At 42.4% G+C, this 17914-nt stretch overlaps 1 protein-coding gene across 1 annotated transcript; it reads right to left on the bottom strand.

Moving 5' to 3' along the window:
- Nucleotides 1-958: 958 nt before the first annotated feature.
- On the bottom strand, nucleotides 959-16362 carry NAF1 (nuclear assembly factor 1 ribonucleoprotein; the record flags this gene model as incomplete). Its single annotated transcript, XM_081021715.1, is given in 9 exon segments — nucleotides 959-2370; nucleotides 2869-2971; nucleotides 3882-3933; nucleotides 5680-5840; nucleotides 6871-6953; nucleotides 11362-11458; nucleotides 12895-13036; nucleotides 15633-16344; nucleotides 16347-16362. Coding segments are annotated over 9 exon segments (1809 nt in total). The 3' UTR covers nucleotides 959-1927.
- Nucleotides 16363-17914: the final 1552 nt, after the last annotated feature.

Here is a 17914-nt window from a genome sequence, read left to right as displayed (position 1 = left end):
GGGAGCTTCAGTCCGGTAACATTTTCTAAAGGTAAGTGAAACAAGCTGGAGGGGAAACACTTATTAAAACCTTGAATCTTTTAAAGTTGCACATGACCTGAACCTTCTAGAATAGGCAACAGAAATAGTTGCCTGGCCCCAACCTTCAGCATGCACGCTTGAAGTCAGGCGTGGGGACCTTACTGTTCCACCCCTTAACTGACTCCTGGAATGTCCCCACTATAGGGAAGTGCTAGAGAAAAGTTCACTAGACACACCTATTGCATGAAAGGAGAAGAGGCCTTGTGAGCTTGGTCAGCTACAATGGAGAATGATATACAGACCATGATGGTCAGTAGTAAGGTGGCTACAGTCACATACCTTGTAGAGAGCAGACCAACTGCTACAACAGACAATGTCTTAGAGAAACTAACATAGCTGTGGCAGCAGCTCTTAGGGTCTTCAGAGAGGGACCGCCACCAGTAGTAATGGCAGCAACAAGATGAAATCAAGAGTCATGTAGCTGGCGACACACTGGTAAACTGGGGCTTAGCATATGCTATCAAAGGAGGCCTGCTCCCATAAGGTCATCAAAATCCAGGAGGATCTGTTCCAGCGTGCTTATCTTGTGAACTCTTGACAACACAGGGGTGTCAAGAGGCAAATGAGGCAGCGATAGTGCCTGTCTGACAGACGCAACTTGCTGCCTACAAATGGCATCCTGCCAATACCAGTCAGCACAGAAAAGTGAAGGGGAAAGTAATTAAAGTCTAGCTCTAGACCATATAGAAAGTTTCATCTAATGCAGGCACAGTGATGCTGAAAAAAGAAATGAGAAGAAATTTGAGCATGCAGCCTAAAGTGGACTGGCAAAAAATATATATAACCTGGCTTGATTCACTTATGAACTTTGTTCAGTTTAGGACCAAAACCTATAGACATACTTCAGACACCACAAATAATTTATTCAACACCATAATTTGAACAAAGTGTATTTATTTCAATTTCACACAAAACAGAAAGCCTAGTCAGATCTAGTGGTTAGTTTCTCCATTGATCCATCACATCAAGGCGCTTAAGCCTTCAAAAATGACACATAGTATCAGATGTGGAAGCTGAAGTGAAACTATTAGCAGTCTTAATCTGAACACAAGACTTTCTTCAATGACCTCAAACAGTAAGACTACTACTTCCTATGGCTACGTTTTTTCATGATGCAGTACAGAAGCTAATTCAGGCTACTTGTACTGTAACTTCTTAGGTCAACCAGACATAAAGGTGGTACCCTAATCACCTAAACTTTTAATTACCACCAAAATGGTCAACAAGCCAATTTCACCATTTCATACCCGTCTGATTACTAAATAAAGCATGGTTAAAACCTCAAATTTAAAAGGAGAGAGTTAAGCACGTGCCCACTAAACTCAATAGGTCTTGGTTGGACGACACATTATTTTTATTTTAGGAATTGGCATTTGCTGGCATGGGATATGTTTTGCCATACATTCAGCATATAATTCATAATTTAAACGTATTTCTTGGATAAATTTTTTAATCCATATATATACCCCGCAAACACAATCTTCTTTTATTGCATTGACAAATACATACATTAGTTTAGGACAGCTACTATAAAAATAATGTACAGCTTTATAAAAAAAATTCCAGGAACTTGGATTGTACAAATATAGTCATGTTTTAGTATTTCCATTAGATGTAGGTATGTTCTATAAAATTTAAACCACTATTCCCCTATTCTTTTGTCAGTTCTAAAAACAAAAAATACACATGGTTTATACTTTTGATTCCATACAAAAACCTCAAAGTTTTTATTTTTGTACATAATTTGAAAATCATTCTCTCCACAGGGGACGTAAGAATATACAAAGCATCAGGTGCACAATTATAGATTCTCCAGGTCCCTGAATGACAGAAGGACCACTTTACTCTAAGGAAGATGAGCATTGTGGGGAGCAGCAGGTGGAGGTGGTATTGGAGGTGGGGGTGGCGGTGGCAGAGACAGCAGTGAGAACAGCGGGTCGTATGCATTCTGACTACACTCATGAGGCCACCCCCATGGTACAGAAGGGGGAGGAGGTGGAAAATTTGCCTCGTTGTTAACAGTTTCAAATGTTGGGGGAGGAAAAGAATATTGATGTCTCCTCAGGTTCTCCTGCCTCTGCTGCTGGCAATAAGCTGAAGGCTTTGGAAGTTCTGTGAAGTTAGAGTAATGCTGTGGAGATGTCCCATACTGCCTGAAGGAACGTGGGGAAGCAGATGAATGAGGAAATCGACTCCTGGCAAAGGTAGGATTGGGTTCTCTCCCAAAATATCCATGTGAATAATCTGAAGGATATTGTCTTCTGGGCTGATAATGAGCTCCGTTCCCATCTGCAGAAGGAAATGAAAAAGCAATTGTGGTATTTTGGTAATTCAGGGTTATCCTGCGAATGTGGTATCATGGGGAACACGGACTGTCCCCTTCCCACCCCGGGCCAAGTTTAAATGTGTTTTCATTTGTTTCAGTCCTTTAAATTTGTAAACTGCCTTGGTTACCTTGCGAGAAAGGCAGCATATAAATTGCAACAAACCAATGAATGTCTGCTGACACCGTGGATTCATTTGGGTAGAAGGGTGTGATAAAAATTCGATAAACATTTCCAACTTCCGTAGCAGAATAAATGATAATTTCCCCCTGCAACCCCACACTGTTAATCTGTTCAGGATAAAGGCAATATTGACACTGAAAGGTTCTCACACACAAGGACTAAAATTTACAATTATGCTATATTCATACAGTAATCCATCTAAGAAAGTGGGATTTTGAGCTTTTATACATTAATTTGGTTTGAGGCCCAACATTAAAATTCCGTAATAGCACCTACTTACTGGAATCCTCTGGTTGTGGTCGGCACTTCTTTCTTCTTAGATTCTGAGATTTCTTCTGCTGTTTAGCTGCTCTCTCTTTCTCATCATCACTATAATCTAAAGCCTAGATCAAAATATTTACATAAGAAACTGGAAACTGAGCAGAATATACCATTTGGTTCTTTTTACTGGCTATCAGCAGGAAATAACAGGTTATTTGATGCTCATTCATAAATATGACATTCTGGAATACACTATGAGCACCTTTACTACCACTGGAGTATAGTAGTAGAAGAGAAACCCAGGCAGATGGGCGGGGTATATATAATAAATTTGTAGTAGTAGTAGTGAAAAATATAGGAAAGGATTATTTACATAGGATTCAAAGTACAAAATGATACAACTAGTTTTGTATCTTTCCTAAATTTACTATTTACACTAAAGGAGAAGCAATCTGGAACTGGACCAAGAATCAATTTCACTGCAGAAATACAAAATTAAAGCAGCATGATCTTCATGACATGTTACGGACCATGGGATTCTAACCTGCCTTTCACAAACTTAATGAAAAATCTGCCATTGGGAGTTCCCCCAGCTTGATCCTTGAGAATATTATAGGACATGTGGGGAGCTATAGGTGGAGTGGGCAATGATAGAAAATTACTCCTTCATTAAGTCGCTGAAGAAGCAGTTTAGGATCCAAGTCAATTTATCCTCTTTCTGAGGATGAACTAAAACCTTTTAAAGATTGACAAACTACTTTGAAAATCCAGCTTTCAGACTACTGATACGTGGAGCTAAAGAACTCACACTGATTCTCATAAAGAGCTAATTAAGATGCAGACAAGATATATGCAGCGCTATCTCTCATTGTTGTTAAGATGCTCTCAGGGAAATTCATATTCCGTTGAACGACAGACACTGCTTAAGTGATTTTTCTATGCATATAATATCCCGCAAGAATACTGCTCTTTAAGTAGTAACCACTTACAGACATTAAGGTATAAAATTTGTACACAAAAGGATGTACTTGCCTCGGGTGGTGGTTCTTCATCATTTTTCCATGATGCATCAGATCCTCTCTCTCTGCAAGATGAGACAAAGTGAAAGATCTATATACTGGGCATTATCTCTATACATGAGTTACTGTTACCCTCAAGCAGGAGTAAAGAATAAAAAAAACCACAACTCAAATGCTACCTGCAGCCTCAGCCATTCAGAATTTGAACACTCAAAACAGCTTCCACTATAGATATCAATTTCACATAGGAAAACTCACCTGCATGTTATAATGTCTAATTCATCTTATGTGCAAAACCACACATGGCAAAGAAATACATGGAACATTATAGTACACATGCAGTATTGATTCCAGTCTGGGAACGTCAGATTTAATTAAAAGTTTGCAAGAACTGTGATTCCTAAGACAACATTTGTCCTTTCAGAGTTCTCTTGTCATGGGTGAGAGGAAAAGCCAGAAAACAGGGTGGATAAAAATAAATGATTTTTTTAAAAAAACTTATTAAACCTCACAATAATTTAATAATTATCTGTCAATGTATTTCTAATAGTATAACCAAATCAGTAATGTTTGATATAACTGTAAAAACTACTCTGAAAATTTATTATTACAAAAATGAAACCTTCATTTGGTTGTAAATATTAAGATTATACCAGCAAGAATGTGTCTTTCTGTAAAAAAATAATAATTTAAACCAAGTCTTACTGACTAGTGATTTAAATCAAATCCACCCTGCCGGAAAACCAGTGGCAATTTTTCAAATTGCCCACTTCAATTCAATTGTGTATCATATTTGCCAGCAGCATGAGCCAGAAAGCAACAGTTCAAATCTTACCTCTGTGACAAATTTACTAAGTGGCCTTGGGCAAGTCACAGTTCATTCATCTCCAAGTTCCTATCTTCAGTACTGAAATAGGACTGTCAGTGAGCCCTAATACCACTCTCTAAACAGAAACAGATTTTAACTGAAACTGACAGGGCCTGATCCAGTCCAAGCCCCAGCATAGCAGCTGCAGCAGATGATTTCATCATGGCTCAGAGCCTTACCCTCCCCCTTCTGTCTAACATGCAAGTTACTCAGGAGAGGGAAAGCAGAATGGAGATATAGACGCCCCATATGAGCTTCTCAATACTTGCAGTGATTCATCCATGCTTCCTCCACAGATAAAAGGTTAAGACAGATAAAAAAACAGGACTTCTGGGTGCATGCATGCTGCATTTACTTAATGAGGCCTTCAGTTTAGAGAATAGCCTGTTGCCACAAATAAGGAGCAAACCCACTTCCACCTGATCTGATGAACATTTTGAATAAGGAACAGGGGTTATCAACAGAGCAACGTTTGAAGAAGCTCAGGATAGATGCTTCCTATATCCCAAACACACCCTTCTGGGAGAGGATATAGCACATGATTTTAACTTCTGTTCAAAATCATTACGATTTTTAATCAGGAATCCTAAATCCAAAAGGCTAATTATGCTCAAGGATAGGTTTTGGATCATTTGAAGGCTACATTAAGTCTAGAATTAAAAAGCCTTCTGGGCAATATGAGTTGTGTATTTCCATACCAAATTTATAGCTCAAAATGAGGAAATCTTCAGGAGAACCAAGGTAAGGACCTCAGAGGATACTTACGTCTTTTAAACAGAACATCTGCATATAAGTCTCATATTCATATATCAGGAATTGTAAGTATATGGACACTAATGGCTAGCAAAGGTATTGTCTAAGCATTTCGGAATGCATCATCAAGGAGATGAGTTCTAAATCTATTTAGCAAGACTTTCAAGATGCACACATTTACATTACTTACTGTTTTATTTTTTCTGGAAATATATACTGGGTGAAGCTTTCAACGGATGGAGCAAAATATACAGCCTCGTGCATCTTAATACCTTTTGATTCTATACGCTCAGGACTGTTAAACTGTAGCACATAAAAGGGATGTGACACAGGACCAAATACCTCAAAGACCTGCAAGACAAAAACCAACATTAGACATTCTATAATTTAGCATTCACCAACCTGGTGCCCTCCACATGTTTTGGACTAACTTTCATCAGCCCGTCAGCACAGCCATACTGACTTGGGCTAATGATATAGTAGCAATCCAAAACACGTCACAGCTTGGGGAACTGAAGCACCCAATATAAAATACTATGTTGTATCAAACAATGTAGCATTACTCAGCTGCTCATAAGGCTTCTGTCAGACGAACAAGGAAGGAAGCAGTTTTCAATGATTCCTCCCCCCCCCCCCCCAAATGGTTGAGTGATTTAGGAAGGGTGCAGGGGCTTAAGAAGGGAGAGGGAATCAGTGAAAATTGCTTCTGTCCTGTTCTGCTAATGGCAGTCTTAAAGTAAGATGGACAACACTGCTGAACACAACCCTGTAAGAATTCTCCTCCGGGCCCCATTGATTTTAGGCATGTTTCTTTGAATGTTCAAACAGAAAAGCCAAGTTCATTTGAATGTATGCAAATAAGTGCAACACAAGAGAGAAATAGGCCCTGCAACATACAATCTAAAACAAAGGAAGAGGCTTTCAATCTATATTTTATCACTAGCTGAACCTATGCGACATGGTGAGTCATTTTTTCAAAATCATCTGTTTGAAAGTACAGTTAAGTATCTTCAAGGTTCCTGCCTATGTAAGGTAGCTTGATAGTGTCTTTATACTGGCAAAGTATTTCTACCTCTTTAGTTGTTCTTTACTTTAAAAAATGTATTTCCCCAGAAATTCATTAGACATGAATAAAAAATATGTAAAAACACATAATGAGCAGAATGCAAAAAGCCAAAAGGCTTTAGATTAGTGATGGGGAAGCCTTTTGAGTCTGAGGGACACGTTTCCTTGTGGGTAGCCTTTGGCAGGCCAGGGGTGGGGAGGCCCAAGTGATGGAGTCTGGGGAGAATCCCAAGGTCCAGATGGAGAGTTACATTGAGCCCCCAGGCCTGAGGTTCCCCATAATATATACAGTACAAGTCATGTGCAATTTGCTCACCTTTCCCATTGAATGCCGATCTTCTTTAAATAGCACCGTATCTTCATTGACTGGAGGTAGCCCTTTCTGTGACTCTATTATTACTAAAAAGAAAATATTATAAAGCTGACAACCTTTTCCAAAAGAAGGTTAAACAGCATTAGTTTAAATCTCATTGCCCTGCTTCTACCTTCATAACCCAAGTTTGAGGAACTACCGTATATACTCGAGTATAAGCCGACCCAAATATAAGCAGAGGCACCTAATTTTAGGACAAAAAACTGGGGAAACTTATTGACTCGAGTATAAGCCGGTTCACCACACCACAAACCTGGCAGCGGCGGCAGCAGAGGAGGAAGAACAAGCAGCCCCAAAGGGCTGCTTTCAGGCTGCTCCTTCCTCCTCTGCCACTGCCGACAGCGGTGAAAGAGGAGGAATAACAAGCAGCCCGAAAGGGCTCCTTTCAGGCTGCTCGTCCCTCTGCCGCCACCTCTGCCGCTCACAAGAGCAGGCATAGGAGCCCAGTTGGGAGAGGCACAGCGCAGAGCCTCTTCCAACCTCGGCCCCTGTGCCTGCCCTTGCGAGAGGCGGGCAGTGGCGGAGGGACGAGCGGCGAGAAAGGGCTCCTTTCTCGCCGCTTGTCCCTCTGCTGCCGCCCGCCTCACTCGAGTATAAGTGAGGGAGACTTTTTCAGCATAAAAAATATGCTGAAAAACTCAGCTTATACTCAAGTACATTACTTTAAACTACAATATTAATCTATAGCTGCACTGATGAATAAAGTTTGAGCCATGCATCATGTGAAACCAGCATGTGCACTGGGAAAGCAGTGCCCCATTTGAAGGTATTCACGTGATGAGCTTGTTGTAAGACAGAGTAGCATTCTCAGTACTCACAAGCTCCCTGTTTACAATTGCTTATTGCTACAAATCAGAAAGCTCTATTGTTTCTACAGATGGAAATTAGACATCTATCAACTTCTGCTAGAACTATCAGAATGCTACACCTCTCCATTAAGCTTGATATTCACTGGGACACTATAATTAAAAGACGCAGAGATCAATAGCTTCAAGAAAAGCACTGTGACACTTTGCTGTAGAACTAATAGCAATGTAATGAATTGTGGATATTGTGGATAAACTGGTACCTTTCCTATTATATACTTTCTGACAAGCAGATTTCATGTTTAACATCAAAAGTGCATGAAACTATGTAAAAGAGTGTCAATTTCTAAAGAAGAAAACTACAAAGAAGGCAGGTGATTTGATATCATTTAATAAAAATGTAAATTACTCCCAATTATCCTGCAAAAATCTAATATTCATTGCTGCAGAAACAAGAAAATGCTTCTGCAACACTTATTAACGGAAACTCATTTCCTGGCAAGGAAGTCATCCATTCTGAGACAGTATAATGATCAATTAAATATTCACACTCATCACTCCTTCACAAAAAAACTCCAGAGTACAATTAATGCAGCAGTGAAAGCTTGATCCCTACTAGGGCTATAAAGGTGAAGCAATAGAAACATAAAAAAGTGCACTCTTGTGCCATGTTCTGGCTAACACCAGACTACACAGGGTGCAGATCAACAGAAATTAAAGGACCTAACTTAGTCATGCTCATTAACTCAAATAGGTCTTCTCTAAATAAAACTTAGTTGAATAGTAGCAACAGTGATCTTGTGAGTGTCAGTTAATGGCTTTGGTCTCTCTCTTCTCACCTCATCAGGTGTGAAAATATATTGTACCACATATAAACTTTTCTTTAAAGGCCTGAAGCTGTAAATCAAAACCTGTAACTTACTGTAATGAGTTGCAAGGCATTTCCCCACTTGTTCACATTATCAAAGTATCTGTCCATATATGTGTTCTGTAAACTATTGGCATCCCATCTTGAAACGGTTCAGATCCATAAGGATCTGTGCCTTTCATCAATATTTTTGAGCTTTGGTGCTGCTGATCTGTGACTTACAGCTTTGCAGTTTATCACTGTGACAGTGGTTTCCAGAGGACCTCGTGTGAAAATAATCAGGGAGGGAGGGAGAGAGGGGGGACTGAGGTGCAGCAGCCACAGCACTCCCGAAATTTCAAATGTACCCCCAGGAAGAAGAAAAAAAAGGTTGGACAAACCCAAGTACAATGACCCATGTTTTGAACAGATGGAACTACTGAGTAGATTTTAACTCAAAAAGAAATACGTCACCTTAAAATGCATATTTTAGTGACTTAATCACAATGGCTGGAGCATCCAATAAGAACGCTCAGTTGTACTAGTCACACTATATTTCTGCATGTGTGTTTTCATACAATCAGGATTACACAGCTATCAGCACAATTTTAGGCTTGATTTAAATCGCTTGCATTTGACAGACTATGATTCATGTTCTGTGTAGAAAATGTGCTTGAAAGACCCTGTCACTTTAAATCCGTTACCTATCTTATTTGCTTTTAGAAAGGTAAGATTTGCAGTGAAAGCCTGTGCATATTTTTTCAGTCTCAGGTCCCACTCTGTTCAATGGGGTTCACTTACAGATTCGCAATCTTAGGAGAAATGCAGCATGCTAGTGTCTGGCCCGGACCATTTCAAGCACAAAAAGAGGGGTAACGCTAAGGGGAACCAGAAGGAAGAGCCGCAACATGAGTCAAAATCTAGACAAGAATATTACGCTCAATACACTTTTCCTTCTTGAACAGCAAAAATACTCCCCCCCCCCCATTATGGCAGTTTATTCATACCATGCGGCTTCAAAACAAACATGGCAACAACATGTTTTCAATTAATGTTTTTGTACATTATTTTGGTTTCAGATGCATTTTAAATGCTTTTAAGATGGTTTTGATTATTGTATTCTCTATGTTGTTCATCACTGTTGGCTCCCACAGGAAGAACAGTACAGAAACATTTTTTTCTTAAAAAAAGAAACCATTTACCTCACATGCATGCCAATAGCTTTGCTTTCTCCGTATTTTAATTTTATGGTATAAACCCAGGAGTTTTTGGAACAGCATTGCTAGACTCATGCAGCCTTCTCTGGCATGGACAATCTTACTTGCCTCTAGGTTTAACTGGAATAAGTAGATTTTTAATTTGTATAATACAATTTAATATATACAGTGTCCTGCCTAAAGATACAGATTTTTGCAGCTAGCTCTGTGGTACTATGCTGTGTCCCTCTTCTCTTCCTCTCCAACTTTAGCTGCAATTCCAGAATTACCACCTTCAACTTAATGAAGAGTAAACAAATGCCCACAGAAAGTATGAAAAATATTGCCACCAATATGGAACTGAATCACTATGTGGACTATACCTCAGAATTATCCTTTGCCAATGGAATATTTGACACTGCAGTGTTTGTGGCGCTATTAAGAAACTTCCAATACTAAAATATCACTACTAACTGAACACCAAGCACAAAACCCACTACCTTTCCCAAAGCTTATTTTCTATTTACTTTCACATATTGTCATTGCTTTCTGTGATACACATTCTACAAAGCTTTTTCTTCTTCAGTCTTTAGTCTCACTGCACTGCAGTTTATCACTGTCCAAGTGGCTCAATTTGTGCCCCCAGACAACCTTCCACATAACACATGTTTTAGCATTGACAACTAGAAGAAAAGTTAGGAATTCTCAAGACAAAATGATCTTATTGGCAAGGGCACTCTGCTGAAACAAGGAGAGAGCCTAGTGAGGAAGAAGGGGTGGCAAAAGAGTCAAAATGAGAATTTGCCGAGGTGTGGGTTAAACCAGAGCCTAGGACTTGCCAATCAGGAGGTCGGTGGTTCGAATCCCCGCGACGGGGTGAGCTCCCGTTGTTCGGTCCCAGCTCCTGCCAACCTAGCAGTTCGAAAGCACGTCAAAGTGCAAGTGGATAAATAGGTACCGCTGTGGCAGGAAGGTAAACAGCGTTTCTGTGTGCTGCTCTGGTTCGCCAGAAGCGGCTTAGTCATGCTGGCCACATGACCCGGAAGCTGTACGCCGGCTCCCTCGGCCAATAAAGCGAAATGAGCGCCGCAACCCCAGAGTCAGCCATGGCTGGACCTAATGGTCAGGGGTCCCTTTACCTTTAGGTTTTAGTTCTATGTGATGCAATAATAGTCACAGAGATGAGAAGTGTAAGGCAGAAGAGACCTACTACACATTTTGGAGGGACAAAGGAAGCATAAGAAGTTGCATTTTGATGGTAGCCCGAGAGAGAGCGGGGCAGGATGCACAGCTGCATGCATGAAATGAATGAAATATAGGTTTTGGGTAGATGTGCATGAAGCCAGGGGGTGAAACAAAAAGTACACATTCTAGAGGTTCTGACTATCCCTTGACACTAAACTATACTATACACTTGGCATCTACACACTTAGGAATATGGTATCAAATTATAACTTATTCTTATATCCTGCCTTTCCTCCAAAAGGAACCCCTCTGTCAAAACATTAATCTTCTCAATACACTATGAACTATAAAGGAGAACAATTATTGAAAAAGCATGCACACACATAAACATTTCGCTTACCTAGGTGCTCAATGATGCTGGAAACTTTTCCAAAAGGCATAAGTTCAACCGATTCAGGCAGAATTATGGTAAAATCTTCAACAGGAAGTGGCTCCTGCTGGATAATTTTAAGAATTTATTTTCATAATAAAATATTAATCCTACTGCTGCCCACCCTAGATAATCTCTTTGTAGCTGTCTGGCCGAGGGTCAATTTCTAACTGCAGACCTAAAATCCACAATTAGTTAACCTTGTTATTATTCATTAAATTTATATACCACCCTCCATCCAAGGATCACAGGGGAGTTTACGTATAAAAACACAAAAACACATAACATAATAGCAAACAAAACAATGCTCCCCCTTTAAAAGACCATAGATTGTTTAAGCAGCCAAAGGCCTGGGAGGAGAGGAATGTTTTCAACTGGCACCTGAAGATATGTAATGAAGATGCTAAGTGAGCCTCCCTGGAGCTTCCTTTGGTCAAAACATCTAATTTTAGCAAACTCTGCATGTTTGGATGCACGGTGCCCAAAGAAAGGCAAGCACAGTACAACGGGAACTCCTCTGGCTATCTTCCCTACAAATCACCAAAAGTGACAAAGGATGTGCATGCCCAGTGCCTTCATGCCTCTTGAGCTCTCATTAACTAGGGAAGGCAGCATGGGTGCCTAAAAGGAAGCAAGCAGCCTGTTATTTGCTTCTCTTGACTCTTGGGCTGGGGGTGGAGATGGAGACAGTAATCACAGCACATCTTGGACCTTGGTCCACAGGCTCCAGCTGATGCAAAAAGCTTTAGTTGGATTGTTGATGGGGACAGACTATTGCTGGTACAAAACCTCAAAATTCTGCAGTGGCTGCCCAAACACTACTGGGCCAGGTTCAAGGTTTTGTAATAATTTACCATTGGGGCCCAGTATTGAAGGGCAGCCTAATTCCTTATATCCCTGCCCTATCACTGAGATTTCCAGGAGTCACTGTTAAATGTTCCCCATGGCTCAGAGGTACAGACTATATCCACCAAGAGCCTTCTCCCTAATGAGTGCCTACTGCAGTCATTTTTACTGAAGTTTTACTGAAGTTTATAGTTGCTGTGTTGAGGGTTTTTTTTAAAAAGAGGAGCAAAAACAGACACTGTACATGAAAAGAAAGACAAACATTAACAAAACAATACTTATTATTATTAACTTGTTTTCTTGATTTTACAGTTTTAATTTTGGAAGTATTGTATCTTAGAAAACTGCTTAGCAACTATTGCAGCCATGCAGTTTATAAATTGTTCAAATATATACAATAATAAACAATACACTTGTTTTGGCACTTGCTAACTTTAAGTTTGGACCAGAAAAACAAGTGATAGGGAAAGATTATAAAGTGGGACTCCAAAGCATCCCTTGCAATGCTTTAACAGACAAAGGAGGAGGGCCCCTTTGCTCTGAGCACTTTCTATAACAACATCTAATTCTGCCCTATAAAAGCACTACAGATAAGATTCTCAGATAAACCGTCCAACTATAGGTAGATGAGGATAGTCTATAAATCAACATACTTACTTCACTTAATTCGCCCTTCTTTCTGTTAGGGCAAGAGTTACTTTCAGTCTTAGACTGCTGATCATCATCTTCAGACAGCATTGGAAGACAGGAAGAAGAGGAGACAGAAGATGAACTGTCTGTAGATGAACTGTCTGTATCACTGCACAAAAGTTAAATTTTATTTTTATTCTTCAGCATATCTCCTGCCACATTCTATTTACAGAAAAATCTTAAAAGAAGAAATTGTTGTTCATATAATAGCAAAAGAAGCCTATGGGCTGCATCCAACCATGTCACTCAACTTATGGTAAGGCTTCAATCAGCTGAATAGGGGAAAGTAATATCCAGTGATTTCCCTCTCTTGCTTGGAACCCCGCTCCCTCCCCCCCCCAAAAAAAATGGTCTGAAGGATTCCCCAACCCTCTGGAGAACATTTTAGGAAGGAAGCAATGGAATCCTTCCTGTCACATGAGAAACACCACTGGACACAATCCTGGTTTGGTAAGTGCTGTTATGATCACAAAATTTCGCAGAAGCCTAAACTCTGGTTCACTTGGTAGCCTGCCATCAAGGCATGAATAAGATGCAAATCTGAGCTTTAGGGGGACTCTACAGAACGAGCTACAGAGGAGGGAGCAGGATTGGAAAGGGACTAAACAATTGTTTGCTGAGCCTCTCCAAGCAAAAGGCTCTTAGAGAGCCCACAATTTATTCAGACTCTGGCCAGTACCAATGTTCTTCCCCACAAGGACAGACATTTAAAAAGTTCAAAAGCATAATACAGTTGAGCTGAGAACTATGCTGGTCCTCCAAAATATATTTTGCAATTTCTATCTGAATCTAAACTCAAGTGTAAACATGTGAATAAATCATATTTCTTAAAGCAATGACAGCCTCCACTGTTGTCTTCAATTCTCCCAAGAAGCATAGGCCCTGGTTGAGGACCAAGACCCCTGGAACCCTGTGCACAGCTCAGCAGCGATTTCGCATGGCCTGCAACAATACATTTCTAACTTTCAGGGCAGCAAGGATGTATGTATTTCACCGGCTTGTTGATGCCTGCACAAAATTTCCATAGTCAGCAGGTTGGCAGAGACCCAGTATTCCCAGTGCCAGAACTACAATGCTTTGCAAGCCCTTAGTGTCACTTTCTTACTTGGGAGTATTGTGCTAAACAAACAAACAAAATCAAAGTATTGTTAATTCACATCACTAATCTGCCGATAGAATTTAGCTTTTGCAGTATATTAATATTCAACTTTTTAACAGCACACATAGCTCTGGTCATGACAAGACTAGGTCTGTTCAAGCATTCAGGTACCTACAACCTGAATTTACTTATTTATTTACTTATTTATGGAGACGTGGGTGGCACTGTGGGTTAAACCACAGAGCCTAGGACTTGCTGATCAGAAGGTTGGCGGTTCAAATCCCCGCAACGGGGTGAGCTCCCATTTTTGGGTCCCTGCTCCTGCCAACCGAGCAGTTCGAAAGCATGTCAAAGTGCAAGTAGATAAATAGATACTGCTCCAGCGGGAAGGTAAACAGCGTTTCCGTGTGCTGCTCTGGTTCACCAGAAGCGGCTTAGTCATGCTGGCCACATGACCTGGAAGCTGTCTGCGGGCAAACGCCGGCTCCCTCGGCCAATAAAGCGAGATGAGCGCTGCAACCCCCGAGTCAGCCACGACTGGACCTAATGGTCAGGGGTCCCTTTCCCTTTACTAATTTATAGCAAAGTTTCATAAACTTTATTTGAAGCACGAGCCACATCCAAATGGCCCACCACTAAGGTTGGTCAGGTTGACAGGTATCAGGGACGGAGCCTTTTTAATGATGGATTTACTGGATTTTTAGAAGACCCTTTTTCTCCAAGGAGCTCAAGGTGGTGTACATGGTTTGCCCCCTCCTCATTTAATGAGGAGGTACCGCTTCACACAAGAACAGTGTGAAGCAGGTTAGCCTGAGAGGAAGTGGATAGGCCAAGGCCGCCCAGTGAGCTTAATGGGCCAAGTGGGCTTTGGTCTCCAATGTCCTGGTCAGACACTGTAACCACTAAACCACACTGGTGTAGCATTGAAAAATAGGCCCAATATATATGCATACATCTGGTTCTGTTACATATCACTTAACTAGCAGTTTCCTAGGCTTCCCATAGGCAACCGTGATAAGGAATGCTAGGCTATACAGGCCACTGCCTGATCCAGCAGACTATGTTCTTATCAATATGTCTGGACATAAACAAGTTTATTGCAAGAGCTAGTTAAAATATTTGGCATTTTTAAGTGTTGGTAGTCTGCTCCATCATTTTTAACTACTTCGAACTCCGTTTAGATTTGTTTTAATATTAACTTACATCACTCCTTCCGCATACTGCCCTAGCATATGTAAGGACAGACGTCAGTTTTAAAATATGTTAAGGAAGAAAAACCTCGTGCTTTTTATAAAGGTGGTACCAACCAAAAGTGGAAGGTAGCACAAAATAAAACAGACTCTATAGAGCAGCACGCGACTTTTTTTCCTGCTACACAACCGGCAACCCATCACTGCCGAAGCACAGCCAGGCAAGGTCCTTTTCCAGCGTCTAACTTTCCCCAAGTGCTTTTCTCCAGTCTCGCGGCCATTAAAAGGTGACGCGCAGCTAGGTGGCAAGCCGAGCAGTACAAATACCCGCTTTCCTCTCCTACTTCCCCGGGAAGTTCGAAAATGCAAGATTCCGGCCGGGCGGATTTCCTGCCATGCTTTGCGGAACTACCCACCTGTCGAAATCCGAGGAGGAGCCGCCGCCTTCTATCGCCGACGAGTCCTGCTCGATCCCTAGCGGCGCCGGCCTCGATTCCTCCGCGACACCCATCCCTACATCTTGGAGGTCGCCGTTAAAATCCGGAAGGCTTCTCAAATCGGGCGACGGCGGCTTCTCCTCCCTTCTCTCGCCGGGGAGGGGCGTCTCGTCTGCCGGTGCAGCGGGTGCATCGGGGTCGCGGCGAGGTCCCCCGCCCGGCTCGCCTCCTTCTCCGGCGTTGAAACCGAGCCGCGGGCCGCCGACGGAGGACGACGACGAGCCATTTCCCAGCGGAGGCGGCTCCTCTTCCGTCGCGCCGGACGGCTGCAGCAGGCCGGGACAGGACCCGGGCTGCGGGGCTCCTCCTTCCACGCCGCCTCCATGAGGGCCGGCCGCCTCGGAGGCCTCCGCGGCTCCCTTCTCTCCCTCCTTCACGGCAAGGGCCAGCGGGCAGGTCCCGGCCGAGCTCCCCTCGGCACCGCCAGCCACGCTCAGCTGCTGCAGCCGCTGCGTCACTCGGCAGCCCGCGAGGCCGGAGTCCCCGGAGTCCCGCGAAGCCGGGAGCTCGTCCATCTGCGCGCCTTCTTTCCGCGCGTAATTACGCACAGCTGCCCTGGCAACAACGGCGGGAGCTGCGGCGCGCGCGCGCCGGATACGCTGCTTCCGGCCTCGTTCGTTCTCCGCATGGGAGGAAGAGCTTCGCGCATGCGGGGACCTGGGGACTCCAGTGTGTGCGCAGGCGCCTTTTGCCTAAATACGTAACAGGCGAGCAGTTAGAATTATGGTAGCGTTGAAGTCCAGCCCGCTTCAGCCGTTCGCCCAACGTGGGGCTTCAGCACACAATCCTGAGTCTCATGCTCTACCGACTGAGCTAACCCAGGAATAGTAAAGTTGCCCTAGAGCCCCATAAGAAAACGACTGAAAAACCTTCATCAAGCCAACAAAATGTCACAAAGTAGTGTGCCATCTTTGTGGTGGTGGTAGTGAAGGTGAAACTTTTCTTAGACCAGCTGAAACGTCTGTGCAACCTTTTGACTTCTCTCAGGAGGGTTCAGCCTAGATGGCACACCCGAGTCCGTGGCTTCACCATCAGCCACATAGAATAGTAGAGTTGGAAAGGGATCACAAGGGTCATCTACTCCAACCCCCTGCAATGCAGGATTTTTTTTGTCCAGCATGGGGCTCGAACCCATTACATTGAGGTTATGAGTCCCATGCTTTACAGCAGAGCTTTCCAAACTTTTCATGTTGGTGACACACTTTTTAGACATGCATCATTTCGCGACACAGTAATACAGCTTTACTGGCAAACCAGAGGTTAAACGAACACCTTTCCAGCCCCAGGAGGAGCATGGGGAGAGTTCATGCAGCACATCTACACAGTGCAGCCAACACACCAACACTTCACGACACAGAGTTTGTAAAGCTCTGCTTTAAGGTTTGAGCTATCCACCCTCTGTGTGAATCAGGATTCTCTCTGGCCACACCCCCTGGCTGGGTGTGTGAGAGTGTGACCACACTGGCTTTGTTTCACACTCTCCTTGAGTGCTGTTGCATGACTGGAATGTGTGCTTGAACTCGGATATTGTCTCTTGCTTGCCTAGATAGAAGGGTGTCTGTGTGTGCGTGTGTCTGTAGAAACTAGCCTACTATACAAAGGTAGAATTTACATTTGTTCCTTTACCCGCTTTCGCCTCTTGCCCCACCCACCATTGTCCAGATAGCAATGTAGCCCTCAGTCTGAAAAAAATTCCCCCAGTTCTTGCTTTATTATTTTGCCTGACATTTTGATTTTTTTATTATAAATTTATATTTATTTGCATTCATACATCTAAGCTGCATTTCTGCCCATTGAAGTTGCTAATACAGTGGTACCTCGGGTTAAGTACTTAATTTGTTCCGGAGATCTGTTCTTAACCTGAAACTGTTCTTAACCTGAAGCACCACTTTAGCTAATGGGGCCTCCTGCTGCTGCCGCGCCACCGCCACACAATTTCTGTTCTCATCCTGAAGCAAAGTTCTTAACCTGAAGCACTATTTCTGGGTTATCGGAGTCTGTAACCTGAAGCGTATGTAACCTGAAGCGTATGTAACCTGAGGTACCACTGTAAAAGTAACCATGAATAACAATGCATCATAAAAGAGAATAAACCTGCAGTCGCAATTAGCAGAAAACCAGTATTTCAAACAAAAAATGAAAAAGAAAGCTGGAACCAATCAAAGGCCTGGTGAGATAAAACAACAGTCTTTAACAGCACA

The sequence above is a fragment of the Podarcis pityusensis genome (assembly GCF_964106645.2).
Source record: "Podarcis pityusensis genome assembly, chromosome: 9".
NCBI classification, from domain to species: domain Eukaryota; kingdom Metazoa; phylum Chordata; class Lepidosauria; order Squamata; family Lacertidae; genus Podarcis; species Podarcis pityusensis.
This window is presented reverse-complemented; position numbering and strand designations above follow the sequence as displayed.